The sequence below is a fragment of the Empidonax traillii genome, unplaced genomic scaffold (genome assembly GCF_003031625.1).
Source record: "Empidonax traillii isolate 1590-97213 ecotype Southwest subspecies unplaced genomic scaffold, ASM303162v1 scaffold491:size805508, whole genome shotgun sequence".
NCBI lineage: Eukaryota > Metazoa > Chordata > Aves > Passeriformes > Tyrannidae > Empidonax > Empidonax traillii.
In genome coordinates, this window is record NW_020955684.1 from 66546 (window position 1) to 94044 (window position 27499).

General features: G+C 38.7%; 1 protein-coding gene across 1 annotated transcript in view; it reads left to right on the forward strand.

Moving 5' to 3' along the window:
- MDN1 (midasin AAA ATPase 1) overlaps positions 1 to 27499 on the forward strand; it is a 95095-nt gene that overhangs the window by 39598 nt on the left and 27998 nt on the right. Inside the window, exons 36-72 of the mRNA XM_027896258.1 lie at positions 69 to 277; positions 809 to 931; positions 1942 to 2139; positions 2229 to 2336; positions 2924 to 3112; positions 3896 to 3985; positions 4098 to 4358; positions 4500 to 4770; positions 5290 to 5449; positions 5750 to 5866; positions 6960 to 7168; positions 7753 to 7898; positions 8770 to 8972; positions 10096 to 10316; positions 11349 to 11462; positions 12018 to 12150; positions 12792 to 12901; positions 13550 to 13683; positions 14384 to 14544; positions 14892 to 15012; positions 15462 to 15672; positions 15814 to 16045; positions 17170 to 17296; positions 18147 to 18317; positions 18461 to 18675; positions 18774 to 19155; positions 19362 to 19471; positions 20188 to 20884; positions 21289 to 21450; positions 22161 to 22434; positions 23272 to 23507; positions 24241 to 24336; positions 24553 to 24647; positions 25364 to 25488; positions 26599 to 26745; positions 26918 to 27027; positions 27407 to 27480. Coding sequence (XP_027752059.1) covers positions 69 to 277; positions 809 to 931; positions 1942 to 2139; positions 2229 to 2336; positions 2924 to 3112; positions 3896 to 3985; positions 4098 to 4358; positions 4500 to 4770; positions 5290 to 5449; positions 5750 to 5866; positions 6960 to 7168; positions 7753 to 7898; positions 8770 to 8972; positions 10096 to 10316; positions 11349 to 11462; positions 12018 to 12150; positions 12792 to 12901; positions 13550 to 13683; positions 14384 to 14544; positions 14892 to 15012; positions 15462 to 15672; positions 15814 to 16045; positions 17170 to 17296; positions 18147 to 18317; positions 18461 to 18675; positions 18774 to 19155; positions 19362 to 19471; positions 20188 to 20884; positions 21289 to 21450; positions 22161 to 22434; positions 23272 to 23507; positions 24241 to 24336; positions 24553 to 24647; positions 25364 to 25488; positions 26599 to 26745; positions 26918 to 27027; positions 27407 to 27480 — 6742 coding nt within the window. The remainder of the gene's footprint in view (positions 1 to 68; positions 278 to 808; positions 932 to 1941; positions 2140 to 2228; positions 2337 to 2923; positions 3113 to 3895; positions 3986 to 4097; positions 4359 to 4499; positions 4771 to 5289; positions 5450 to 5749; positions 5867 to 6959; positions 7169 to 7752; positions 7899 to 8769; positions 8973 to 10095; positions 10317 to 11348; positions 11463 to 12017; positions 12151 to 12791; positions 12902 to 13549; positions 13684 to 14383; positions 14545 to 14891; positions 15013 to 15461; positions 15673 to 15813; positions 16046 to 17169; positions 17297 to 18146; positions 18318 to 18460; positions 18676 to 18773; positions 19156 to 19361; positions 19472 to 20187; positions 20885 to 21288; positions 21451 to 22160; positions 22435 to 23271; positions 23508 to 24240; positions 24337 to 24552; positions 24648 to 25363; positions 25489 to 26598; positions 26746 to 26917; positions 27028 to 27406; positions 27481 to 27499) is intronic.

Here is a 27499-nt window from a genome sequence, read left to right on the forward strand (position 1 = left end):
CAGTGTCAGCAGCTCCAGCATAAACGTTCTGGTTTAATTGTTTTCTGTTTACCTTTCCTTTGTTTTAGGTCCTGTTCTCCAGAGGAGCAACATGACAGATTATGCTTTAAATGCTGGGACTACAGCAGTGAATGCACAAAGACTGTTAAGAGCCCTACAGCTTAACAAACCTGTTTTGTTGGAGGGGTCACCAGGAGTGGGCAAGACCAGTCTGGTTGCTGCCCTGGCGAAAGCCTCAGGAAACTGTCTTGTTCGAATCAACCTGTCTGAACAAACGGTAGAATAAAGTACCATCTTTGTAACTTGGTGTTATGGCAGGGTAGAAGTTTTGTTTAACTTTGAAAATGCAGTTCTTTTTAACTTTGACACTGAGTCTGAAATGTCAACTTTTCCTTCTTGGTCTAAAGATAAAACTGAATGAGAGGGGGAACCAGAAAGAGCAGCAAGCTTCTCTGAGTGAATGCCAATTCCCAGATATTTCTGTTCTTTTCAAGTGAAGTCATGCATATCTTTGTGTACTATGTTATTCTTGGCTTCTGCAGCATTACTTGAAAACAGTTTTAAGGCTTTTCAGCTTTTCTGTTCCAATTTAATTTTTTTTTTTTAAATATAGTAGCTGGTCACTGGAATACTGCAATGGAAAACCTTTTAGCATTTTGCAATTACTGAAAGTTTTTAAATAGACCTGAAATGTAGGTATTAAAAGGGAAGGGAGAAAATGCTAAGTAAAGTCAACAAAGGCTGCTGATGAACTTTTGTGAAGTCTTGTAGTTCCCCAACTCCCCCATCTTGTTCTCTACTCCCAAAGGATGTGACAGACTTATTTGGAACAGACTTGCCTGTGGAAGGTGGGAAGGGAGGAGAATTTGCCTGGCGTGATGGACCGCTGCTGGCAGCACTAAAGGCTGGACACTGGATTGTATTAGATGAGGTAAATTCAGGTTTGGGGGACAAATAAAATGCAATATTCTAGAAGAACAAACTTGATGTCTTGGCACGTAGGAGAAATAGCTTCAAAGGCTGATGATAGAAATAAATTTTGCTTACTTTTCGTTATGTGCATGTAACGCCACATTGAAAGTGATCATTTCAACTATGAGAAAATTAATTTCCCTCTACTAATTCCCTTTGCCCATTCACCCTCTGTAGAGGGAGGCAAGGACTAGACTTCTTTGACGCAGTAGAACAGGAGTTGAGTACCAGCCTAAATTACTGCAGAAAACCAAGGACATATTTGAATTACATTTGAAAGTTTTTAGGGAAGAGCGTCAATAGAAGCTTTGGTATACATGTTCTTACGTGAATATAATTTCACTGAAATAGAAGGTGTTTTGCTGGGACAAATATATGGTGTTGGGTACTGATTTAATTGAGATGGAGAAGAGTTCCATCATGCCAGTATAAGCTGTCCTGTCACCACAGGTTTGACCATGATGTACCACGTAGCAAATGCTTTCAAGCATACGTGTGCACAGATCTGCCTTCTGGGCAATGTGCACTCTAATTACTACACAGTGCAAATTCTTGAACTTTTTAGCCTCTTGTATACCTCTTTTTTTTTTTTTTCTCCCTATTGAGTAGAATACCACTTTAAACAACCATTATATTTAAATAGCCTAGACTGCTGCTTTTTAAAAAACAAGCCAACAAAGCACTGAATGTCATGGAAGTTCAGAAGAAGTATCTTGAACATGCAGGTTTTACAATGGAAAATTGTTTTGATATCAAAATGAAGAAAACACAGTACAAATAACAAGTGCCCATAAGGAAAAGTGCTAGTTGCCCCAGTGTAATAGCAGTCTAGCTGGAGGTAATAACATGTCATAGTTCTAGAATAGCAAAGAAATTTAATTTTCTCTGTGTATTCCAGACTGTTAAACTAGAGACTATGCAAAAATGTTATGTGGAGCATTAATATTATATTCTTATTTCTTTCCCCAGCTGAATCTGGCTTCTCAGTCTGTATTAGAGGGGCTAAACGCATGCTTTGACCACAGAGCTGAGATTTATGTTCCAGAATTGGGAATGAATTTTCACGTACAGCACAAGACGACTAAGATTTTTGGATGCCAGAATCCGTACAGGCAAGGAGGTGGAAGGAAGGGTCTGCCCAAGTCCTTTCTTAATAGATTTACACAGGCAAGCTTATTTGTTTGGTTTAAACTACGTCATGATCCAGTCTTGTAGTTTTCCAATTGTATCAACACTGAATCCTCTTGATTTTGCAGGTGTATGTTGATCCACTGTCAGCAGAAGATATGAAGTTTATTGCAAAGACATTGTTTCCTGCTCTTGATAAAACTGTTATTGCTAAAATGGTTGCTTTCAATAACAAGGTAAATATATTTTTATTTATTTTGTGTAGAAGTAGGCAAAATGCAACAGAGTTGGAAAAAAATTAAGTCTCGTGTTATGCATTTTTATAGGGAGCTGCAGGGGTGAAAAAAGAGGAATGGAAGTATATGCAGAAGAAAGTAAAGAACACCACTAAACCCAGTACCTGAATTCTTGTACCTTGACAGTCAGATTCTTGGTTGATAATTGATGAGGCATTGTTTTTCACAGAAGAGAAAACATGCATACGCAGTAGTAGCAATCATAAGAGAAAGTAGTATTCTGTGACCTTATGTAAAGTCTCCTGTGGCAGCATCTTACTGAATATTAATTTATAAGAGTGCAAGAGTGAACAGGATGATTGAGCTGAGTGTTGGAGAAATAGTAGAGGACAGACGAACTAAATCAAGCTTTAGTTCTGACATATCTTCAGCAAAGTGAATGTAACTTACTCTTTTGGTTGTCATCTGTCTTGCAAGCAGTCCCAAATGCAGAATTTCAGTTGAGTTTTTTGTAAAAATTTTTGAAACCACCTCATGGGTAGAATAAAAGATTATATTTTTAATTACTGCCCTTTTTTTTTTTTCAGATTGACAAAGAAGTCATGGCTGAAAGAAAGTGGGGACAGAAAGGAGGGCCCTGGGAGTTCAACTTACGTGATCTTTTCCGCTGGTGCCAGCTAATGCTTGTAGATCAGTCACCAGGATGTTATGATCCAGGCCAGCATGTGTTTTTGGTATATGGAGAAAGAATGAGAACCAAGGAAGACAAAGAAAAGGTGAGCTATGTGTTCTCCTTCCTTGCACTTCAGATGGTCAGGAAGTATTTACAGAAATCCAAGTGTAAATTTGAAGATTCTTTGCAATTCATTCATAGACATTATCTCTTACAAAAGAAAAATTGATTTGTTTGGTATTTTGAGGTTTGACATACATACCTGCTCTCCTTGCTGTTTGAAATATCAATTTAAGTAGAATAAAAGCAGAAAGCTGATGTAAGCAAAGGCAAGTAGAATAACAAAGGACCTAAACAGAGCAAACCACAACATATTCTTGTGTGATTCTGTTTTAAATAATGTTTGCCACCCACTTTTCCCTCTCTTACCTGGAAGTCTTTTGCTTTTGTTTAATTTCACAGCATTTAAAAGGTATTAAGCTAGAAGTCAAAGGCTAAAGTTACTGATTGTATTTGACTGCATATTTTTCTCATGAGTTTACTTTCCCCTCCCTGTAATATTGTTATATTTCGGTGTGTTGTCAAAGAGCTTACTTAGTGAATTCTATCCCAGTACTTTGTTAAAGAGAAACATTGCTTACAGTATTTCAATTCACAGGAAACCATGATTAATGAAGGGATTGCTGTGGGCAGCTCACACTCATGTTAATTGCTGGCTGTACTTTAAATGAGATGACATTTGTGGTTTAACTGTGTTAGTTACTATCACACGGCTGTGGGGCTGAGACGAAAGGCTACTTTAGAAGTAAATCTCTAGAAGTAAATCTTTGAAACAATGGATACCTTGAACTGATAAGTCTCTTTTTTCCTCTTTTGACTGTTCCAGGTTATTTCCATATTTAGAGACATTTTTGGCCAGGAGGCCGATGTGTATACAGGAACCAGGGCATTTCACATCAGTCCATATAATGTTCAGGTAAACTGTTGACAAGAGATTTTGTGAGGGGAGAGAGAAGTAAGCAACTCGCACAGCTAAGCTCCCGTTTGCCTCTTGGAGTATTCATCCGTGTGTCTCTCATCCCTTTCAGATTGGTTATTCAGTTCTTTCTCGTGGCAACTATATTCCTCATCCTGGCAGAAATCTCTCATTTCTGCATCATTCACTGCAGTCCCTCGAGTCTATAATGAAATGTGTACACATGAGCTGGATGGTAATCCTGGTGGGCCCAGCAGCTGTTGGCAAAACCAGTCTTGTTGAGCTGTTGGCCCATCTCACTGGCCATCGACTAAAAATCATGGCAATGAACAGTGCAATGGATACAACTGAACTCCTGGGTGGATTTGAACAGGTACATGTTGTTTTGGTAATATCATGATATTTCTCCTTCCTACCTAACAGTGGCCAGTCACTGTGAACTTAGCATTTACAAATGGAGCCTAAGTCACCACGGTCTTCTCCATGAGCTAATTCTGTAATTGCCTGTTTGCAGGTTGATATCAATAGGCCATGGCAGCGCCTCTTGGAAAAAGTGGAGAATGCTGTAAGCACACTCGTAAGGGACAGTCTTCTCCTGACAGAAATTTGTGCAGATGACGCTGAACTTGTGCTGCGTGCTTGGAGCAATTTCATCCTGAATTACAAACCCAAATCTCTGGGTGAAGGAGGTAGAAGTGTTACAGCTGAGTTAGTGAGCAAATTGGAGGGAATACTTGTGCTTACCCAGCGACTGAATAACAAAATAAATTCTTACTCAAAGGCAGGTATGTATGCTGGTCAGTTTAAAGTACCAAAATTCTCCTGTATTGAGCTACTCAACATATGATGCAATACAAGTTCTTCTCTTGTATTCCTAAGAAAGGGAAGTTGGATATGCTGTTCTTGCATTTTTACTCTGAAGCACTTATCAGCTGATTGTTATGCATATCAGCAGAGTAACGTATGGGTTGTTTTTCTTTTTTTTATTTTTTTTTAATGATTGTTTAACATAAGGCATTAATATCCATCAAATTTCATCTAATAGGATGAAGGGGTGGAGAAAAGTATCTGTTTAGGGAGGAAAGTGTCAGTCTGGGTTATATCTCTGTGCTTGCAAACCCCTTCTGTTCACATGGGTTTGGCTCACGGGAGGCTACTTGAAGAGTTGAAGCCTCTGCTGTTATGTGCCCCTAAAAAGTAGGACGCGTATATGTTTATAAACAAAATAATGACTATTTTTCTTGAATAAAACAGGAAACTTCCTCAGCAATGTAAGTCTCAGTGTAAGGTATACTTTCTTTCAGAGTTTGCTCACCTGGTAGAAGAGTTCCGGCACTTCAAGCTGCAGCAGGCCCAGGCTGCTGACTGTAACAACCATGGCACTTTTGAGTGGGTGGATGGAATGTTGGTGCAGGCCCTGCAGTCTGGAGATTGGCTCTTAATGGACAATGTTAATTTCTGCAAGTAAGAGATTTTAGTGACCTTGTGTCAGTGAATCCTTTGACCTGTCCAATTGACTTTGCCTCTCACTGTATTGTTCACAGCTGAACATTTTGCATTTGATAATACACAGGAGCAGTAACTTACGTTTTTTGTAAGAGTGTCTTCCTTCTTAGACATCTTAGCAGTTATAGTTTTCCTGTTACTTTATTAAGTAATTAAGTGTTTCACTTTTTGCTTAAGACTGATACCCTTTTGATTTCAGATCAGAAAGGGGTCAAATTGTTGCCTTTTCCTAACCATATGAATTTCTTTTGAATACAGCCCTTCTGTGCTGGACCGCTTGAATGCTTTACTTGAACCAGGAGGTGTTCTTACCATGAGTGAGAGAGGTGTGATAGATGGCACAATTCCTACAATAGCTCCTCATCCAAACTTCAGGTGCATTGCATTTCTGTTTGGTGTTGTGGTTTAGAATAAAAATGTCATCAGTGAACCAGTCTTTTGGTATTTGGAATGCTGTTCAGTTTTCCATGTACTGTAGTAACACTGTCTGGCAAGGAACAAAACTGCGCTGTGATGAGCGTATGAGAGAGAGCTTTAGAGGCTTTGCTTTTTATCCCTGTTGCAGCACAGACTATTACACTGAAAAATTCATAGCAGTGTACCACTGCCTTGACTTTCCACTTTTAAATTAGGATTTCAGCACTTCCCTGTCTCACTGTAATTGAAGTTAAGGGAACATGTGTTGAAGATGGTGAAGTATTTAGATATGCTGGTAATGAAAGCTGGTATATGGACATAATAATTTTCTTCCCAGCTTTTTCCATCCCATCTATAAATTTGAGTTTCCTGCAGTGATGGAACTTTTAAACCCCAACAAACCACCCAAACCAAAACAGGCAGTGTGTTGTCTCAGATCTGAAGTAGCCTGTGGGGAAGATGGGAGGAGAGCATATAGAGTATTCGGTATAATTCCTACCTCTTACAAATTCATGAAAAGAATATTGGGACTGATATGCTCTGGTTCCTCTGAATTAAAAACAACATTTTGACTTCTCAGAAACCTGTTTTCACTGCACTGCATCTCAGAAGTATATTTATTCCTTGCTTTTATAAGATGTCTGCTGATAGTAATAATTACTTGGGTGTTGGATACTTTGGTTTTTAAACAGCACAGATTTATCTGAAGCTGTTGCTAAGAATTTTAAAAATCTTTATAGCTCAGAGGCAAATGATAAAACAGACATAACTCAGATATGAGTTAAAAGTCATGCAGAATATCTGTGCCTAATTTCAAAGTTTAACTATTAATACAGATTCCTTATTTAAATTCAGTAGCTGTCTCCGGCTTTCTAAATTATAGTGTTCCCATTTTTATGAAGATGAATTTACTTTATGGAAGAGCAGATTTGGTGGTTCCGGAGGGATAGCTTAAGGACCTAAGTTACATCTTAAGAATGTAAGGCTGTGGAACTAGATGATCGTTGTGGATCCCTTCCAACTTGAACTATTCTATTCTAACGTTCAACAGACTTTTCCTTTCTATGGATCCAGTTCATGGGGAAATATCCAGAGCCATGCGGAATCGTGGGATTGAAATTTACATTCCTGGGGAGAATGATGGAAATGTATTGGACAGTCTGGATTTGAAGTTACTCCTGCATGGCTTGGGTTTAGTTGGAGATAGTGTCTGTGACGCACTTATGGCTGTGCATTCAGAAGCCAAGGCGGCAATAGCAGGTAAAAAAAATCAGTTTGGTGTTTATTAACAACTCGGGCTCGTTACATACATGTGGGCAAACTCTTCAGTATTAAAGCTTGGTTATTTTATTGTATTACCTGCTGATACAAGCGCATAGTACTACTTGGGTAGTTTTGGATTGTTTCTTAGGTTTCTCAGAGAGTAGGCCCAAATCATAAAAAGGTGGCAAACAGAGTGCTTTGTTAAGGAGACATCATATACTGGCACGTGTCAGTTGGCTATTGCTATAGGAAAAGCAATCCCTAAATTCTAAGTGAAAATCAGCAAAATAGGCACAGGGCCTATTCAAGTTGTTCTTTGTAGCCAGGTGATGCTATTTCATTCATCTCAGGTGCTTGATGTCTTATTTTGAACTAGTCAGCTGTTATTTACAGTCTTGTCAGATTTGCTTGGTTTGCTTGCCACATTAACCTTGGGAAGAATCCATTCAGTTTTCAGGACACAGTAGGATTCATTTATTTTGAATCATCCTTGGCGTATAAAGTGATGTTTGTCCTCAGAGGGTTAAAGGGCTGACAGTTGCTAAACATTCATATCACCCTAAATGCTGTGTATCTTTCAGGTTCTGTGTCATCTTTATCGCCTTTGCTTCAGGCCGCTGTATTAATTGTGCAGCAAATGCAAAGAGGCCTTGGGTTAGCAAAGTCTTTTTACAGAGCCTGTTGGGAAGTTTATGGCCACTCACAACAACTGCAGATTAACCAAAAGGTAAAAGCGGTGTATTTGAAAGCTTCTCTTATATCACCTAGATAAGTGAAAAATGTAATGTCGTGAGGCTAGATCCTATTTCCTAAGTGCTTAAGAGCAAGGGATTGATGAAGCTGGTGCTCTTGGAGAGATGAATCAAACAATTCTGAACATCTTTCTAATTGTTTGTCAAGTAATGAAGAAGAGGGGTTAAGTGGCATTGGAACATTTTTTTTATCTTTTAGATACTGAGCCTTTTTTGGCTCCGGTGTAAGCAGTACAGTTCTCCATGTAACTAACAGATTGGTTGAAGCTCCAGAAGCTGGAGCTTTTTAGTATTAAATGGTGAAGTACAGTGGATTTCAGCTGTCACCTGCCCTCTAATGACATATTTCCCCAGCCTTGTGGCATGCTACTGGAGACAGAGGTCAGATGAGTGAGAGTTGCATAAAGACTCTGAATTTGTGATGTGCTTTGGAGATAATCCCCAGGGGATAAACATGATTTGTCCTACATTTTGTAGACAATGGCTCACTCATTTGCAGCATAAAGGAGAATATCCCATTTGGACTCTGAGGCTTGTGGTTTTTAACAGCTTCAGCTGAGACTTTGGAATATTAATACTGATGAGCCTGTAGACTGTAACACTGTGCACGCTGTCATCTGCAGGCATATTCACTTACTGTTTTAAACTGTACAGTATGTTATTCCACTTCTGGTAGGAATGTTTTGGTACTTTTATCGTGTAGGTTATACAGTGTTTCTAGAACATGTGGTTTATAATGATTTCATAATAAATACACGTAATAAAGAGTTTCCTGAGCTATTGCGCTTGAATACATGTTACATGTTTAAATATGATTCTAAAGTACTTTTTGGTTGTTTGTTGTAGCTTGTATTAGAATTGGTTACAAAGCATGCTTCCTCTCTGGCTTCCCATGAAACCTGGGGTGAATCCTTGCTAGGAATGGGACTGTGGCCAGACTCCCTACCTACAGGTCTGTTTGCAGCTGAAGACTCACTTCTTTCGACAGTCCGGAGTGATGCACAGGTCCTAATGTATTGTCTGCATAGACTAAACCTTAGAAACTACAGGTAGGCTGGAAACATTTTTTTTTGTCTAATAAATAAGAAGCGATATATGTAAACTACTCATGGCATGTCATTACTCCCTACAAAATTCTTCATCAAATTGCACAGGCAGAGATTGTGATCCTCGTGCTCTATAACTGCATTCCTGTTACCTTTCCATGCCACCACTACAAATAAAAGTGTAATTATTTACTGTTTTATGCTTCAGTCTTCAAAATACTGAAAATATATTCAGAATACTTAGTTCTTTATTCTATACACAAGACCCATTTTGAGAGTTGTGTGGTGCATGCATTTAGCAGAAAAAGTGAATGCAAACATTGGATTTAATATGTAATATGAGCTACAAAATTTCTTCCTTCAGTTTCCTTCTGAGCTTAAAAAACCCGAAGTATTTAATTTAAAATGTTGAGGTGCTGGAGCAGGTCCAGAGAAGAGCAACAAGGCTGGTGAAGGGACTCGAACACAAGTCCTGTGAGGGGAGGCTGAGGGAGCTGGGGTTGTTTAGCCTGGAAAAGAGGAGGCTCAGGGGAGCTGTCTGAGAGAAGCAGAAGCCCATGTGCAGGGGGCATATGCAAGAATTTTTTTTAATGATTTCTTGTGCAACTTATTTTCACAACACTGGTGCAAAATCTTCCTTCCTGCCTTCTTTGTTTAGTAACCTACTCTGGACAGGTACTGTGGTTTGCTTCTACTGAAAGAACAAGCTGTAGAAGTTAGTACTGAGATATAATATTAAAATTCTAAAACCTTACCAGCATTCTGTGGTGTGTGCTTTTGTTTGCTTGTTTTTTAATCAATGACGCTTTCTTTGCCTTTTTTTTTTAATTAACTTTGCATATCATTGTGGTGCACAAATCAGTTAGAATTTCTCAGTGATACGCTGTGCATATTCACTTCGGCTACTGCATGAACTTTTGTCAATAGTGAGTTCCTAATGGTAGACACCCCCAGCTGATTTGAAATTGGAAACTGTTTTTAAAGACAAATAAAGGAGGAGAGATTATTGCATTGCCACCCTCTTGCCTGAAGGTGGTTGCATCCTGAGTAGCTTGACTTGCAAAATATATTATTTCTTGAATCTGGCAGTTTGAGCCCTTGTTTACAGGACTTCTTTGTGTTTCAGGACACTACCACTGACTCTGCAAGATCTTCAAAAAATTATGCAGTCCTCTAATCCTGAGAATCTCAAATTCAGTCCTGTTGAGATAGATACAAACTGGATGGATAAAATGGAAGTTCTCCAGGCATCAATCAAATTGTTCATAGAAAAGGCAACCAATCAAGATTGGAAATTACGAGTTAAATGGCTTAATTCCTTAGCCAAAAATCTGTTGCAGGTGCTTGGTATGTAATTATTTAACTTTCTGTTTTGCCTAAGAGATGATTTGTTGTATTTTCACAAATTGTAAGTCCTCCAAGAAAATATTCAGACCACTCAAATTATATGACATAAAAACTCTCAACTATCCACACAAAATTGAGGACATTGAGGCTCCACAGAGGGACAGAAACAGGTTGTGCATATTAGGGACAACAGGAGACTTTGGGCTAAATGCTGTCCTTTATTATTCAAGCATGTGTGTAACTTGTACCACTTCTGAATTATAGTTATTTTTGGATCCCTCTTGGTCTATGTATGCAAATATGCCTTTCTTTTCACTATTTCTTCTAGTGACAGTAAAAACAGTAAAATGTCTCTGTGTATTTGGTGTTAAAATACAAATGGTTAGAAAGCTGAGAAACTGCAGAACTGAGATTTACTGAAGCAGTGTTCACTGAACATTCAGGATAGTAGCTGAGATGAGCTATTCAGTGCTTAATTACATGATTCATCACATTAAACTTACAGAGAATTTAGACAGGAGTTAGTCCAAGTAATTCACACATTTAACTTCCTTTTATGGTGTGAAATTTCAGTCTATGTTGTCCCTACATTAATGGGATTGCTTCCCCTTTATTTTGCTGTCTTTTCAGGCAGGTAGGTCTATAAACTAGAAAATAGCTAGAAAATTCCTTTAATGAAAAGTATGCTCTTTTTTTTCTAATTGGAAAAAAGAAAAACAATCACAAAAATAGATGTACTGAGAGAAAGATTCAAAGGTATAAGCTCATGGATTTTCACAAGCCATAATTTTAAAGCATACATAAACTATCACCAGTTTAACTAGAACTCATTCCTGGTTTTATGTCTTCAGCCATGGCATTTTGACTGCTTTTAAGACTGGTTGAAGCTAATACAAAATAGTATCCACCAGCATATCTAGAGCACATGCACAGATTTGATTCAGTCTGCTTGTGCTGTCTCAGTTGAAGTTATTTTTCTTTATTTGTAATAAATGCTCTTTTATGCCTATGTTCTCTCCTCTTCACCTACAGATTCAGTGCGGATTCAGCTGGAAGCAGGTGCTGTAGCCCTTGGTTGTTTCTATGCCAGTCCCCTCTCATCTGGAGTCAGTAACATGATCAAGTTGCTACAGCCAAATATGACAGGTACTTTTGAAAAAAAATTATAAAAGACATCGGTGCTTCCAGAGTTAAGCAATATTTTGAAGAGTGATGCATATATCCACTGCCTTTCTGACCTGGTAGTTTAGGCACCTTGTTTTTCCCCAGGATTTTTTGTGTTAGCCCACCTGAAACCCGTGTTGTAGCCTATAATTTTCCCTTGGTGTTTTGTGGGGAGTTCATGCCTGAAGTTTACTTTCCAAGCTTGTTAGGTGCATGAAAGCTACATACAGTGACGCTGGACCTTTTATGGGTGGTTGGCAATCTCTTGCCTGGGTTATGAGTTGGACTTGTTTCCAGGCTGTCTGTTTGGTACTCTTGACTGCTGTTCAGTTTACTGTCAGTGTTCTGTTTTACAGAACCTGCAGTCAACTTAATGTTTTTCTGTTTGGATATCTGGAGTGAGAGAGTTCAAGACTCTGCCTTCCTCTTAGGATTCCTTCTTCTTTTCTCTGGTGTTCTTGCATAGGCAGAGGGATCAAGAAAAGTCTTTCACTGAGTAATGTTTCCACTGCTGTTCTGTCTTGTCTGCCTTTCCAGATGAACATGTGATGCCTCTGGACCCAAGATGGAATATGCAGTTTTTGGAGATCATTAGAAATTCGATGAACTTCGATACAGAAATGGAACACACAGACCAGCTTCTAATCCTTTTAAAGTCTGCAGCAAATCGGTGGGTTACAAAAAACCATGACTTGTAAAGACTGTCCAGTGACTGTAATCAGTGCTGAGTGAACACTTGTGGTGTCTGCCAAGTATGTTTTTAGGTTTTGATAGATGTGATCTAAAATACCAGGCAGAGTTTTTGTACAGTTTGTTTTCTGTAGATGAATACTAAAACTAATCACCTAATGTCAGAAGCAGAGCTCCCAGCATTCCATATAGGCTGCAGTACTTCAGAGACAAACCACAACTGTGGGACAAAGCAGTAAAGAGGCTGAAGCAGCAGGGTGAAATCTCTGATGTAACTTAAATGGTTGTCCTACTTTTGAATTTGGACTGCTTTTCCTAGTGAAGTAAAAAATATACAGATTTTGAGGTTGCAGCATAAGGAAGCAGCTGCTTACATATCCTACAGGCCATGGTGTTGCATCTGTTTAGTAGCTCACTGCTGTTTTGTTCCTGGTGAAGTCAGGAATCAGCTTTTCGTGAAGCTTGCCTCTACAGAAACCATATTCAAGCAATTAGTTGTGCTGCACTCTGTTCTTTCATAATTCAGTAAATATAATATGGTTCACTTTGTACTTCACCACTCTCCTAAGGCTGAGGCTTTAAAATCGTACTGGATTTTTAACAACTTTATTTTTACTTCAGGGCAGCATTATTTCTTGACCGAGAAAAAAGAAGTCACACTGAGAAGAGTTTGATTGCCAGCAAGAAGCCAAGAAACAGTGTCTTAAGAATGTCTCTAGATTTCCGCAAAAGTGGGTTGATTTTCACTGTTGCCTTTGGTTCTATATTCAGTTTGAAATATGGTTAATTTGCAGTATTACAAAATGTGTACCTTAAACATGGTGTGTCCTGAGTGTGTGAAGAATGTGTGAATGTAAAGCAGTCAGATGAGGACTAATGTGGAATCTAACACATTTTTAATTAGATATACCTTATTTATGTCCTGCCTTTACTAGGTAATGAGTGAATACAATTTCTCTCTTAATTATCTAAACTTTAGGATAATGGTGGAGAGAAATTAGAGTAGTGTTTTGTCTTCAGCTAGTGAGAAGAGCCAAGTTCTTTAGTTTTATGTAAGTAGGAAGTTTTACTTCTAAAGCAAAGGGTAAGAATTCAGTGATGAAGTTACTGTGCTGCGTAGAAGCAATTGATGGATGATGCCCTCATTATGGGTTTTATGTCTATAGATATATATAAAACGCATAGAGGAAATAGAGAATTGTGCAAATAGCGAAGGACTACTTTTATTACTTCAATTCTTGGAACTTTTCAGATTGCTTTTTTTTTTCCTCAGCCTTAGAGAGGATCTAGTGATCAGAAGTTGACTCCTGTGTGTCATGTGATGTGGCTGGAATGTTCAGTCTCTCTCTGCCTTTCTTTCCCTCTCCTCCAAACCTTAGATCCAGGAAGTTACAACTGTCTTCCTCATGCAATTGTGGTCAACCTTGTTGCTTTCTTTGAACTTTGGGATGCCTTTGCACTTCACTGGATGAAGTCTACTCAGGTGGCCTTAAGTGATGATGACATGCATGATGTGAGTAGACTTTTTGTCATATACGGAAGTTAAATGAAATGAGATTGTGTGTAGAACACTGTTTTTAGTTTCTGGGACCATGAAATAAAGCACAGTGCATCTGCAGATATTCAGAATATGTCTGGCAGCAGACAAATAATCATGTTTGTTTTAGTGGCTGTATTTGTGCTCTTCTCATTTGTTCTGTGTGGAATGTAGGTTTTCACCCTGCAGATACTTAGGGTGGGAATTATCTTACCTAAATGTACACACCTGGGATGTAGATAGTCAGAACTTAATCATCAAGCTTGCTTAGGATGGCATGGATGGTGCTGTAGAAGTGCCTGTTTCCCTCCACTGATGGTAAAGGGAGTATCTGCGGTGAGAATATCTGAACCTGGACAGGTGGCATGCAGGTCCTGGGGGCGGTTTACTTCTCCCTCTTCCTTTTCAGACCATGGATATCATTTTGCTGAAATCTTGACATTGTAGACATGGTGCAGGGATTCCTTGATTTTGGCTGTTCCACCAGCCAGTAGAGCTGTGTGATATTTTTAAAGAGCCTGTTGCTGAGTACTGGTTGTGGAGCACTAAATACAAAACATCGTGGGAGTTTGAAGTTAATGCAAGTGCTGGTGGTTTTGTTCTTTCTCTTGCTTGAAGTACAAAGTATTCTGTAATATGCAGCAGTGGTAAAACTGTAACCTTTTTGGCTTGTTAGATTTTGTACTGCTTGCTGTGGCGTGACCGGTTCTGGGCAGTCTCTGACACCGTGACAGTGGATTCGCCAGGGTTGTCACTTCTGTCCCTGCACTGGCACTGGGTTATGAAACACCTAATTGACAGAATTCCTCAGATGCTTATTGGATCAGACCAGAGCAAGTGAGTGTCTTTGTGTAGAGGCTCTTGATTTGTTTCTGTTAAATGTCTGGATAAATTACTCTTTTCTTTAGTATTATAGCTAATTAGCATTGTTTGCCATTAGTGTCCAAGTTGTGTTCCATTAGTGATGCAAGTACAGTATATTAAATAGCTGTTCATTTTTAAAATTCAGGGTTCCTGCTTGCTCAGATGATCATCTAGAATTTTTACCTCATTAGTGAAAGGATAAGAGAGGAACTTGCCTTTCTTATGCATCCTTTTACCTTGTTTCTCAAATTTCTATTAACTGTGTGGACTTTTTTTTCTCCTCCCTACCCCTCTTTTTTTTTTTTTTTTCTCCCTACAAGGATTTCCAGGGAAATTCAGTCTGTTTCACAGCAGATTCAGAGCTGCTTGGTCAATCCTGCTGGTGTTTCTGCCAATATGAAGAGATTACAGAAGTCTCTAGGAAGACCTCTTCCTTTTAAGGTAGTTACTTTGTGGGACTCTGAAGAACATTAAATGCTTACTAACAATTTGAGGAGATTTTTCTAAGAAAACGTATTTAAATTGCAGGGGTAAACTGCATTTTCTTATAAATTACAGTAGCTGCTGGTATTTTTTATTATTTTGTGTATTTGTTGCCCCTGGTTTAGTTAGGTTGCCGTGTTGAAATGCTGTTTGTCTGCATATTTTATGTAGTTTCTTCATGAGAAAAAATAAAAAACAACTTGACAAGGAGTAATTGTGGCCAACAGTTTCAATTTCTGTTTTCTGCTGTACTGAAATCTTTTAGTAGGGCTGCTAAAAGATTGTGAACTTGTTGTACAGTTGTTGTGTGCATGTGATTTTGAAATCTTAGTTTTGACTGCAGTCACAAATCTTGTTTGCTGTTTTGCTAGTGCTGCTGAAACGAATTGTCCTTTCCATCTCTCCAGGATAAACTGGGCATGGAATGTTTCTCTCAGTTAAAAGTCCTCAGCAAACCACTTAACATCTTGGAGCTGAGATTGGCCCTTGGAGAAAGCAGATGGCAGGAAAAAATGTGCTGTCTGAAAATTGCTGCCACTGGAATGAAGACAAAGAAAGCGTTGCTGCAAGCTGATGGTCTGATAATAAGAGCCAATCATTTAGAAGATGTTAGTCTGGGTAGGTGACGCTTTTGAAGAGCCCCACAGGATGTTTTCTGTCATCTCCATTCTTTCTGTATAAAAATGGAAAGGATGTTAAAAGTTCACTGGCAAGAAATACGGTACATGCATTTACACTCCTCTTACATTCTGTCATCAGGTCAACTACAGATTTTTTTGAAAGCTGTGCATTCACACCTGAGAGCAGAAGGAGTTAAATATAGTCGTTCAGAAGAAAGGTTTCCTGAAGACACCATCTCCAACCAGTTAGACCCTGCCTTGCTAAATCAGCTCTGTAGTCAAGTTCAGCTGTGGCCTGCAATGGAATACATAGGCGTGCTCTGGCAGTACAAAATGACAGCAGATTTTGTGGCCAAGGCTTGTACAAGAAGGTAAGAAGAAGGCTGGAGAAAGAAATCCAGTATTTCTTTCATGTGATTCAGAATCCCTGCCTAGAAGCTACAACTTTGGTACTTTACATCTCTGCATGTAAATCTCCACGTGTGTACACATATGTTATATATCTGTACAGCTGTGTGTATGGGCATGTACATCTCTGTAGGACACAGATATGTGTATTTCTGTATACAAATGCATGTGCACTCCTTGTCTGCGTGCAGAATTGCACCTGGGCAAACATAAAAAGTATCAGCAGAGGAATGGTTTAGTGTTATATTGAGGAAGTAATTTTTTTATTTTCTAGCTTACTTACTTAAGGCAAATACTTAAAGTCCCTTGAAGTAAACACACGAGACTTCAGAAGTTGCGTTATTAGTGGTAGAATGGGTTACAGATGAATGAAAATTAAAACCTTTTATGTAGTAAATGTCACATAGCATTTTTCTTTTGCAAATACATATTTGCCTTTTAATGAAATAGAAGAGTCTTTCAGGTTAGGAATCAACATGAAGATGTTTATCACCGTGTCGCTGGGGGCTACTGCAGACTGGGTTACATATGAAGATAAAGTACACTGGCATGCATGCCTTCTTTTGTGTGAACTATACACACATAGAATCATAGTTTAAATTAACGTTATTAATTTAGGAAGTGTTAGTGTTGTTTTAAGGGGTCAAGTGTATTTATTTTTTATCTGGCTTACCAATCTTTAAAAGAGAGCTATTAATCTATGGATTTCAGTGAAAGTAATTTTTTGTGCGATGAGACTCTTAGGATCACTGGTTCACTCTTGAATTCAGCCAAGTTCTGATTTTTTTCAAAAACTATTAAGCTAGAAGCCAGTTTGTTCCCAAATGCTTTGTATGTTTTGCTGAACACGTAGCTTATAGCTACAGGAGTTTCCACTTCTTCGTCTTTTTCTTGTGTTTTTGTCAACTTTGAAGGATTCAAGTGTTATGGGTATTGAGTGCTTGTTCTTCTCCAATGTTTGAAATGCTGTTGTTTTAACCTTTCAGTGACTTTGCCTGCCATTCTTGATTTGTTTTGCTATCAAAATAATTTATTTCAGGTGCCCTGCTTAAACATTACTTAGGTTGTACTTTTTTACCTGCTACAGGGAGAACTGCAGTCAAGAACTAAGCATGTGTTCAGATCTAGCTCAGTTTATAGCTTTTTCTCTGAAGATGACACCAGCTGCTTCTCATCAGCTCTCTGGACTGTGGCACTTGTTACACCTTAATGAAGTAAGGACAAGTTTTAGTTTAATTAGCCTTGCAGATGTTTTCAACAGATTATTCAAAATATGTATATCTCTAAGTTTCTTGACATGCAGTTTTCCTACCTGTACCTGACAAAATCTGTTCCTTCTTTTAATAAGGAAGGTTATTAACTATGAGCCTTCAGAAAATACAATTAAAATATGATGTTAAAATAAAATACAATGAAGTCTTAAAGAACATAGTTCTGTATGATCTAGTTTGGTAGTATTGTTCCGTTCATCCATCTGTGACCTAATGGAAAACAGGAAACTGCTTGAATGGCAGGTGCCAGCCTGGTTGTATCTATGTATTCAAAGTAGCATTATGCTGAAAAATACTTACCTCTGTTCCTGTACATCTCAGTTTTCTTAGCTCTGTGTTGCAAATCAGATAGACCGATAAAGTTACTTGATGCATTTTCTGTAGAATATTTAATAACTCTCGTTCATATTTATGATACAATGGTTGTGTTCCCACAAGTTTACTTTAAATGCTTCAGAGCAGAGTATTGGGTAGCTTTACTTCTTTATGCTTTTGCACTCTAGTGTACTGTAACAAAAGGATGCATGGTCAGACTAAAGGCTGTATTCTAACAACTAGCTCTGTAAACGTGCTGCATATTTCACAGACAAGAGACAGTGCACACCTCAGGAAGTGTACTCTTTGTTGAGAAGAGATGCAAGCAAATACCAAATGAATTTGAAAAGAATCTAGAGGAATATCTTGTTCTGTCTGTACTGAAAAAGAGTATCATACTTTTTTTGTACATGTATGCACTTAATTCTCTTTTGCTCCTGTGCATTATTCTCACCTCTAGGTTTTTCTTTCTGCTTAGATAACCCCTGAAGAAATGTCTGTTCTGTCATCTCAACTAGTTAATGCTGTGCTAGCATCCTTTTGGAGCAGTACTTTCACCACAGACCCAGACTACTGGTTGACTTGGAGGCCACTGCCTGCAACAGAGGAAAAGAACTTTTCTAAATCCCATATGAACCGTTCTATGAAGGTTTGTCTCTTCTGACCTAATCAAACTCTAGGCTGAATACTCTTATTGAATAATTCAGCAGTTTTCTAAAGCAATATGGTAAGTTCTAGCTTAGTCAGTGCAAGTTGCGTCTGAAAAATCTAACTCTTAATCTCTTAATTTAGGGCCCAGGCATTTTGACCCGAGCCGTTTTCTCAAAGTGCTTCTTTGAAATTCTAACTAGCAGCAGCAAGACAAGCCAGTGGGATGTGAGTGAGCTTCCTGTTCTGTCATCATCCCAGGTAACACTGGGAGAATGGATGGAGAGAGCACAGCAGCTTCACAAAGTCAGCACGGCACTATGGACCAACTTGGCTGTCTCTTCAATAGCAGATTTTAGGTATTAAGACTTTTCTTCCACATGTGGGTTATTTAAATCAAGCACATTACAGAAGCTTGCTTACCATATGTAAACTTCTCTCATTCCTTTTCTTCCAGACACACAGATGCTAGACTACAAGGAATAATGATAGGCAGACAACTCTTTGCCCTGTCAGATCTGGTTCCAGTGGATCTTCAAGAAGAATTTTTGGAGTGCTGTGAAAAGCTTCACCTCAAGGATCCTGTTGCATATGAGTACCTTCTCAGGATACTTGGAAGCATCACTGATCAGGAGTTACTTCCTAAAGAATTCCTGTTTCTTCTGCTCACTTGCTTGCATCAGTTCTATGGAGAAGGGTTTAAGGAGTTACCAGAGACAGCTTGGCGAGGAAGTCTCTGGGTGATTATTGGCTTGGTGCAGATCCAGGTGTGGGTCCCGCAGACCAGGTTTGATCCAGCTGTTAAAAGAGAATACAAGCTCAAGTATGCAAAGGAAGAGGTGAGTATGGAGCTGAATTAGCTTTTACCTTTGTAATGTATAAAATCAACACAAAGGAGTTTGGCTTGGGTATTCTTGGGCAAATATTTGGTCATGATTTTTAAACTGTACAGTTAGAACATCTTATAATATCAAAGAAGATGATGTACCTACTTGGATATCAAAATAAAAAAAACTCTGCAAATGGTTTATTCTTTTCTTTTTAGTTACACCAGCTGGAGTGTGAATGGAAAACATACGATCTTTCGTCCCAGCTGCATACAGGAAAAAGTATTGAAGATGAGGCACTCAGCAACTATATTCATCCACATATCAGGTAAGATCCAGGCACTTAACTTGTCTCTTTTAGATTAGACATGTCGTCTTTGTATGCTCAGGCCATGAAGGTTTTCTCCAAGGCTTTACAAGGTTTCTGTCTTTCTGTAGAAACAAGAGTTGCTGATTTTAAAGTATCAATTTCCATATTGTGGTTGCAAAGAAAAGTGCAGAGGCTGTGCTGTTTGCTTGTAGTGACTAAGGAATTGTCTGTACACTCTTTGTACAGTTGTAAATAGAACATTTAAAGGATGTGGCCTATGTATATTGATAAAGTTGAAGCCAGGCCCAGAAGTAAAAATAATGCCATACATCTAAATTACAGTGCTTTCTTTAAAATGTGACCCTGTTATCAATGAGTTGAAATTAGATGGATTGTTTTATCTACCACTGTACCTCCTCAAAGCCCTTCTGCATCCCACTGCTATTTTGGAGAGTTCTTCAGCTGATTTTACTGGAGAGAAATCTCTGTATGTGTCAGGTAGCGAGCAAGAGAAGCAACTGAAGTTTGTTGAAGTGGGGAGGGGGGAGGAAGAAATATATATCTGCATGCTATAAGGATGCCCCTTTTTTCCCCTTATTTGCTGTTTTACAAAAAGAAGCAGAATATTTCTGATTAAACTTTTTTATGTATCTAACTGTTATGTTGGATATATTTAAGAAGTTTATATGAGACATGTTTCTACGTTTAAACTGGTCAATGTTATTTCTTAACAGACTGTTGCATGAAAGAATGCAAAAGCTGAAGGAACAAATAAGCAGTCTTTCCAGAAAAAAGGCCTTCAGGCCTCCAGCTCCGCTATATGATTGCTTATTCCAGGAGGCTCACCAGTACATCAACAGCATAGCACGGGTTTCTTCAGTCCAAGATCTTCTAACTCGCCTTCTACAGTTCCTCCGCGGAGAAAGACCCAAATCGCTTCAGGCAGTACAAAACCTGTTAAATGAAGAAGCATCATGGCAACAGTCCCACCATCAGTTTAGAAAACACCTGGCAGAGGAGTATGCTGTATTTCCTGATGCCATCATTCCGCTGCAAGCTGCCATCTTACAGTTGCAACACGGCATGCGATTAGTGGCTTCTGAAGTTTGTGGAGTACTCCAGAATTCTGTGTGTCCAGCAGACCTCACCAACCTCCTCACTTCTTTGTTGACATTTCCTTCTGTTGGCCACGCCTTCCCCACCTACTTCGCTCGGGCAGAAATTTTATGCTCAGTGAATTCAGTTGAGGTCCTTCATGGACTTAAAAAGTTTTCTCTGAAGCACTCTGAAGGAGAATCTGAGGGAGCTGAGCAGCCTTGCCCAACTCTGGAACAGCTCCTAGTGAATGCTTTGTTGCATCTTCGATGTCATGTACTATCCAAAGGAGAGATGGACCAGAAATCTCTGCAGCTTTTCAGACATCTGTGTCAGGTAACATCTGGATGCCGGTAGCTGGGGTTCTTGCACTAAACTATCTTGTCCTCCGGCAAAGACATGGATCTCTTACAGCAGGTCAAGAGGAGGGGCACAGAAATTTTCAGGGGGCTGGAATAGCCCCTCCTGTGAAGACAGAATGACAAGGCAAACTTTGTAGAGACTTTATAAAATGGTTAAGAAAAGAGATTAGAACTTGGCCAAGCACTCTGTTGCACACTGTTGAACTTTGTGTTTTTCTTCTTAGCAGTTCACAAATCTGAGATGGCTTTGATTTATATACTGTTGTAGACTGTAGAAAAGGGAAGAGCCAAGTGAAATAGATGCTGCCCCTTTGATGAAAAATGAGATGATTTTAGACATTGACTTGTGTAAAAGCATATTGCTACGTGTTTCCTTAGGCAATTGTAAATGAATGGGATGAACAGGAACGCCGTGCCCAAGAGCAGGAGGCAATGGAACGCAGTCTGTACAGATACAGAAGTAAAAGTCATGGGAAAAGACGGAGTGAAAAAGAGGAGGAAGAAGAAGAATTCAGGAGGAGATTTCCTTTTCATGAAAAGGTAATAATTGTAACTGTGTAAAGAGATACAAAAAATACATCTGAAGTAGCTCCTGAAAATAAATGCCAGAAATAAGATGAGGACTTAAACAATTTTTCCTTTAGCCAAAAGCAAAATGTGGGGCAGATTTTGATAGGTATTTAGTATTGTGCTTTTATTTTATTTTCCATTTTAGTTTAAGAAAGTTTTTGGAATTAACTTCTGGATTTGAAGCATGCTGTGCCTCAAGGGAACAATCCCAAGTTACATAACTGTATGACAATATAATTAGGTATTTGTTCTAAAATTCTGGAATTTGATTAATTTAGCAAGTAAGGTCATATGAGGTTCTATTACCTGGGGAGAAGGTAATCTTGATTAAATAAAGCAGCTGGGATGTAGCAGTTCAGGTTTTCAAGCAACCACACAGGTGTTTCATCAGCACTGCACAGTTGCTGCTACTTTTTCTGAAAGAGTTTTAGTTGGCAGCAGCTCCAGGATCACTGTACTGCACCCTTGCCTGCTGTGGTTGTGCCCTAAAATGTTCTGTAGACTTGTGTTCTGTTTCAGACTGACATCTGAGATGAGAGGCAGGCAGTGCTTCTATATGGTACCAGCTGCAAATCACGAGCATGTTGTTGCAATGCCAGAAAGTGCAAAAAGGGAGATGGGGAGAGAAGGCATTAAAGGAAGAAATTATAATTTACCTTTGGTTATCATGTAATATGCAGGACTTTGAAGATATCACAGCTCAGCCAAGCCTAGAAGAAAAAATGGAAACTGAAGAACCACCGGAAGACCACCTGGAAGTTGACAGAGCCCTTCTGTCCAAGAGCTCTATGCAGACAGTAATGATGATTCATCAGCAGTTGTGCTTAAATTTTGCTCGATCCCTGTGGTATCAGCAGAAGCTGCCTTCTCATCAAGCCAAGCATTATTTCAGTACATTTATTTCCTGCTATCAGACTGGTGCATGCCTGGTGTCGCAGTTCTATCCTTTCATTGGTAAGATTGCTGGCAATATTTCAGATATGCAGGTTTAGCTTTGTAATGATTTGTTTCAAATTAATTGCATTACGGTCATGAAACAGATCTATTATGGGGAAAATGCACAAAACTGAATTTTCTTTTACCAAAGGATTTGTCCTGTGTTCAGAATTGTCTTGTGGAATTCTTTGATTTTTATTCTTTTATGGATTTTTTTAATTCCATTTGGGAACATATAAGACCAACACAGTTTAAATATAAATTGAATGCTAAGTGAAATTTTGATCAATGAATCTGTATAGTCCATGGAAGATGATACACTTGCAGAAATGTCCCAGAATTAAAATTAAATCATTTCACGCAATTGTGCGAGACCTCAGGATCATCACTTTACATAGCAGAGCTGAATATTTCAGTTCTGATCTAATAAATGTATGTGTGCAATTAAGGTGAAGCACATAAGGGCTGCTGTTTCTACCTTATTTTTGTGTGTGTACCTGAAGTGTAATGTATGTGGGATTTTTTTGTGTGTTGAGTTACTTTTCCACAGAGCCTTCCTATTAATTTTGTGATAATATCTCCTTGATGTGAATTTATGCGCAGGGGAACTGCATTCTTCTGGCAGGATCACAGCCCACCTTTAGGATGCTGATTTTACTTTTAGAGAAAAATTTGATAGAGAATATAAACTCTAATTATGTCTCTTTTGTTCCATACTCCCATCTAATTATTTATGACTGGCATAGTCTAACATGCCAAGGCTTGGGATAACGGGGAAAAAAATACCCAACTTCATCTATTCAGCTGGAAAAAGCATTAGTTGCATGTGTGATGTCTTCCTTACTTGCCTCCTAGGTGCCGAAATGAATGATAGTCTTTTGGGAAGCCAGCTTCTACTTAGCACTCTTCTTCGCAATACCTTTTTTGAGGAATTGACTTCAGATCTTGTGCTGCAGCAAGAAGGCCCGTATGACTTCTACCAGCACCCTAATATTCAGCAAGTCCGACAGTGCCAACCTGTACTTGATAATTTTGCTAAAGAAATAAATGGGCTACTGCAGGAATGGCCAGAGCATCCAGTACTTGTGCAGGTAAAAACACCTCAACAAGTATTTGGGGGAAACTGAAGCATTTTAGGATTGCATTTATGCCAACTTCATAATGTTGGCAAAGCAGTGATTCTCAAATATGTGCATAGATGTGCATAGATGTTCATATACTTGCCTAGATGTTCATATACTTGCCTGTATTACTTATGCGGATGTTTTGAAGTGATATCTGTTTATTCTTAAGAAGTATTAGGTATTATTAGCTGTTCTATTTTAGCTACGAAATGTTAAGTGTTATTCTGCCTACTCTCATCTTAGCGCGTTAAGCAATCTTCAGTCTGCCATAGCTTAAAGATCCGTGAGGTCTTTTGCTGTTTGTGCTCCTGTTTTTTTCCAAAGTTCTTTCTTTCCTAATTCTTTAGAATGCTTATTTTTAGTCCCCCTTATGTGACCTGTGTGGCTATCATGTTACATTTCTTAGAGTAATACAGAAACCCCAATGCTATTGGAAGTCTTTGCATTACGTCATTTGTGCTCCTTTCCCCAACTGTACTGGTCTTCACTGAACTACTAGTGAGCTTATACTAAACTGAGAAAGCAGTTTAAAAATGAAAAAACAAACAACAAAAAAACCCCCACCCAAACAGAAAAAACCCAAACCCATTCTTACCTCTTGCAGGGGAGGGTTACACTTATAAAAATTAACTTAACTTTATGATTACTTTTGTTGAAAAACAGTTACTACAGGTGCAATGCTTGTGTTTTTATTCTGCAGCTGTTAGTTGTGATGGACAGAATCCGGAGTTTTCCACTCTCTAGTCCTCTCTCAAAGTTCCTGAATGGCTTGGAAATTCTTCTTGCAAAGGCACAGGTAAGAAAAAAGCTAAGGGGAAGTTTTATTTTCTCTTTCATGATTCCTTATTTACATGGGTACCATGTTTTTAATATGAAAGCTGTCTGCTTGCTGGGATTTGAGGAAGTGAACTTGCTCCATGCTGACAGTTTAAAGTATCCAGAATACTCCAAGCCTTGCCATGCAAGGACTAATTTCTGTCTTTGTATAAAGGATAACTTATTTGTTTTCCAGGACTGGGAGGAAAATGCTAGTCGAGCTTTGTCTTTGCGAAAACATCTTGATTTGGTCACACAGCTGATTATTCAGTGGCGCAGATTGGAGTTGAAGTAAGAACTGTCCTTCCGTACTGCTTTTTCTTAGATACTGGAACCTTTCATCTCCATATGGCGGCACATTCCAATGCTGAATTGCCTTAAATGCAGAAAATGCTTCTATGTGCTTGTCGTTGTAAAAATGTGGGGGAAAAACCCCAACTAGCAGCTGTAGTGGCTCCGAATGAGCATGTCCAGCCCGTGGGGACCCTGTGTCTTTGCCTCAGGAGAGGAGGAGGAGCAGGACAGATGACTGCAGTACTTCATCCCACTATTTTCCCAGTGCTCTCTTGTTTTCTTCATAGGGTTTACTAAGCCTGCAGTGTTTTGTCTGTTTAACAACCCCCACATTAAATTTTCCTTAAAAATTATTGTCTGGTCTCCTGTTAAGACCACGTAAAATGTTTATAGCCACGCTATGCCACGATCGGGAATTCCGCAAGCCTACCTCAAGTTCTGAACCAAAGAAATTTTTGAACCTTCCTCCAATGGGTTTTGTTTTACCATCCCTAGTTCCCACACTTCTCTCAAACTTCATAATGTTGGCAAAGCAGTGATTCTCAAAAGTTGAATGTATATATTAAGCACATGTGCAAATTATTCCATCCTGTAAAATTTTCCATTAGTTTAGGAGAAACAGAGAATAAAGTTTGTGTTGTTTTGAAGCCCAAATTACCCATGATATTTTTGCTTTAATTTTTTTCATTTCTCCCCTTCCTTATTGTTTTCAGTTGCTGGTCAGTAAGTTTGGACAATATTATGAAACAGCATGTAGAGAAATCCACAAAGCACTGGTTCTCAATCTATCAGATGATTGAGAAGTATGTTCAAGAACAGACAGAGGCAACTACAGAAGGTAAGTGCTGGCCTTAAAATGAATGTGTGATGCTGTTCTAGCAATTACTAAGGATGCATGGTAAGGGTTTTAAGTGCCAGAGTTTGACAATGCACTTTCAAGTGTTGTTCTTTGCCCTACAATAAATTCCATGACTGTATAAGGTCTTACGTATGGAGTGAATTTTGCTTGTCTGTATTTCTGAAACCACCTGTGGCTCATAGGGCCAAGACTGTAGGTGGTGTAAAGAAAAAAAGATGTGTGTAAAAAGCATCTAAAGGAGTATAGAACTATGGCAGCTGTACATCATGCACATGTAAACATTTCAAACAGATTTGGAGAGTAGGATGCCTCCAACTGCAACTTGAAAAGGCTTCTCCTTTTTTTTAGCTATAGAAAGCATTATTCATATTGGAGCTGAACTGCTTTGAACATTGTGTATAAAGCCTAAAGAATTCTTACAGTTGGTATGTTTTGGTACATACTGTTCTTAGCAAATCTGTCTGCAGCTGTTCATGTTACATAAAATAGGGTAAAGAATATAGCTCTCAGTCCCTTGCCTCCGCCAATTTAATGGAATTATAGAGATGAAAACAGTATTCTCTGGCATGAGGCAGAGTTCTTCCAATCTCAGGATTAATTAATGCACTTACTTGATGAGCTTCAGATCCTTGGGTTATGTAATATGTTATGTATGTCTTCTATAGGTAATACACTGTATTCTCTACCAGATTAGTCTACGATCTATTTCTCTCCTCATGATTTTGAGGAGTTAAGGAACTGGCAGTGACTAATTTGTAGTATGGCTCACCATGACTGAAAAGGCCATTCATTCATAGAGAATAGCAAGTGTTCTTTAAATACTTGATGGACTTTGAAATTGGACACCTAAATCGCCTCAGTTGCTATCTTTTTCCCCGTCCTTTCTTCCAGTGTGGTGTTTGTTGGTTTTACTTATTATTAAATTAGAATTCTTCCCCTCCCTGCCCCTTTCCTATTTTGTTTGGAACCTTTCCTAACAACGACCTGATGTTTCAGCTGAAAGTTTACAAAGAGCAGGTCACAATTTTCATGTTGATCTTTGGTTTCTTTTCTCTTACCTCTACTCTAAATTTCTGGTGCAATGTTCAGAAACTGAGCAAATGGATCTGAAAACCCTGGTCAGCACATTACAGGCTTTCATTGAAGGCTCTACCCTGGGAGAGTTTCATGCACGGCTTCAAGCGCTACTGGTTTTCCACTGCCATGTTTTGCTGATGCCTCAAGTAGCAGAAAAGGGTAAGTTCTTGGCATGACCTGTGTTTAGTCATCTTTACAGCAGTATGGCCATTATGTATTCCAGACTCTTCAAGCTAAGCTTCGTGATTCCAGAAAGGACTGGGCTGCATTTATCATCGTGATACTGAAGAATATCCTATTGTAAAATAAGATTATTATCTCTCCCTTCTAGATGTTCTGTGCAGCATCCTGTGGAATCTGTACCATTATTATAAGCAGTTTTCAGCATGTGTTGAGGCCAGAATCACTGAACTTCGTCAACCCATAGAAAAGGAACTTAAGGTAAAAGGAAACTTGGCTCAGACAATGCATTGATCTAATCAAAGGAAGAGTGGAACATATATTATTTGAACTTGTATATAATAGTTCTGTGTGGTTGAAGACTTAAATGTTTGATCAGTCCCATTTATCCATGAAAATTTCTGCTCAATAGTGAAACCCATTTAGATTTCACAGCATTTGGCTATGCAGCAGTTTTAGCATAAACACATATATTAATTGAATAAGATGCTTATACAATAATTTGCTCACTTTCTAAAATGTCTTGAATTTAAGACTACCCGATCATCATAGCTGATCAGCTTTAAAGATCATCTTTGATATGGAAATACTTCATTTTATTTATGTAAGTAATCCCATTGATTATTTATTTTCCTAATAGGAATTTGTGAAAATTTCCAAGTGGAATGATGTCAGCTTCTGGGCTATAAAGCAGTCAGTTGAAAAAATACGCAGGTAACTCAGAACCCTATTT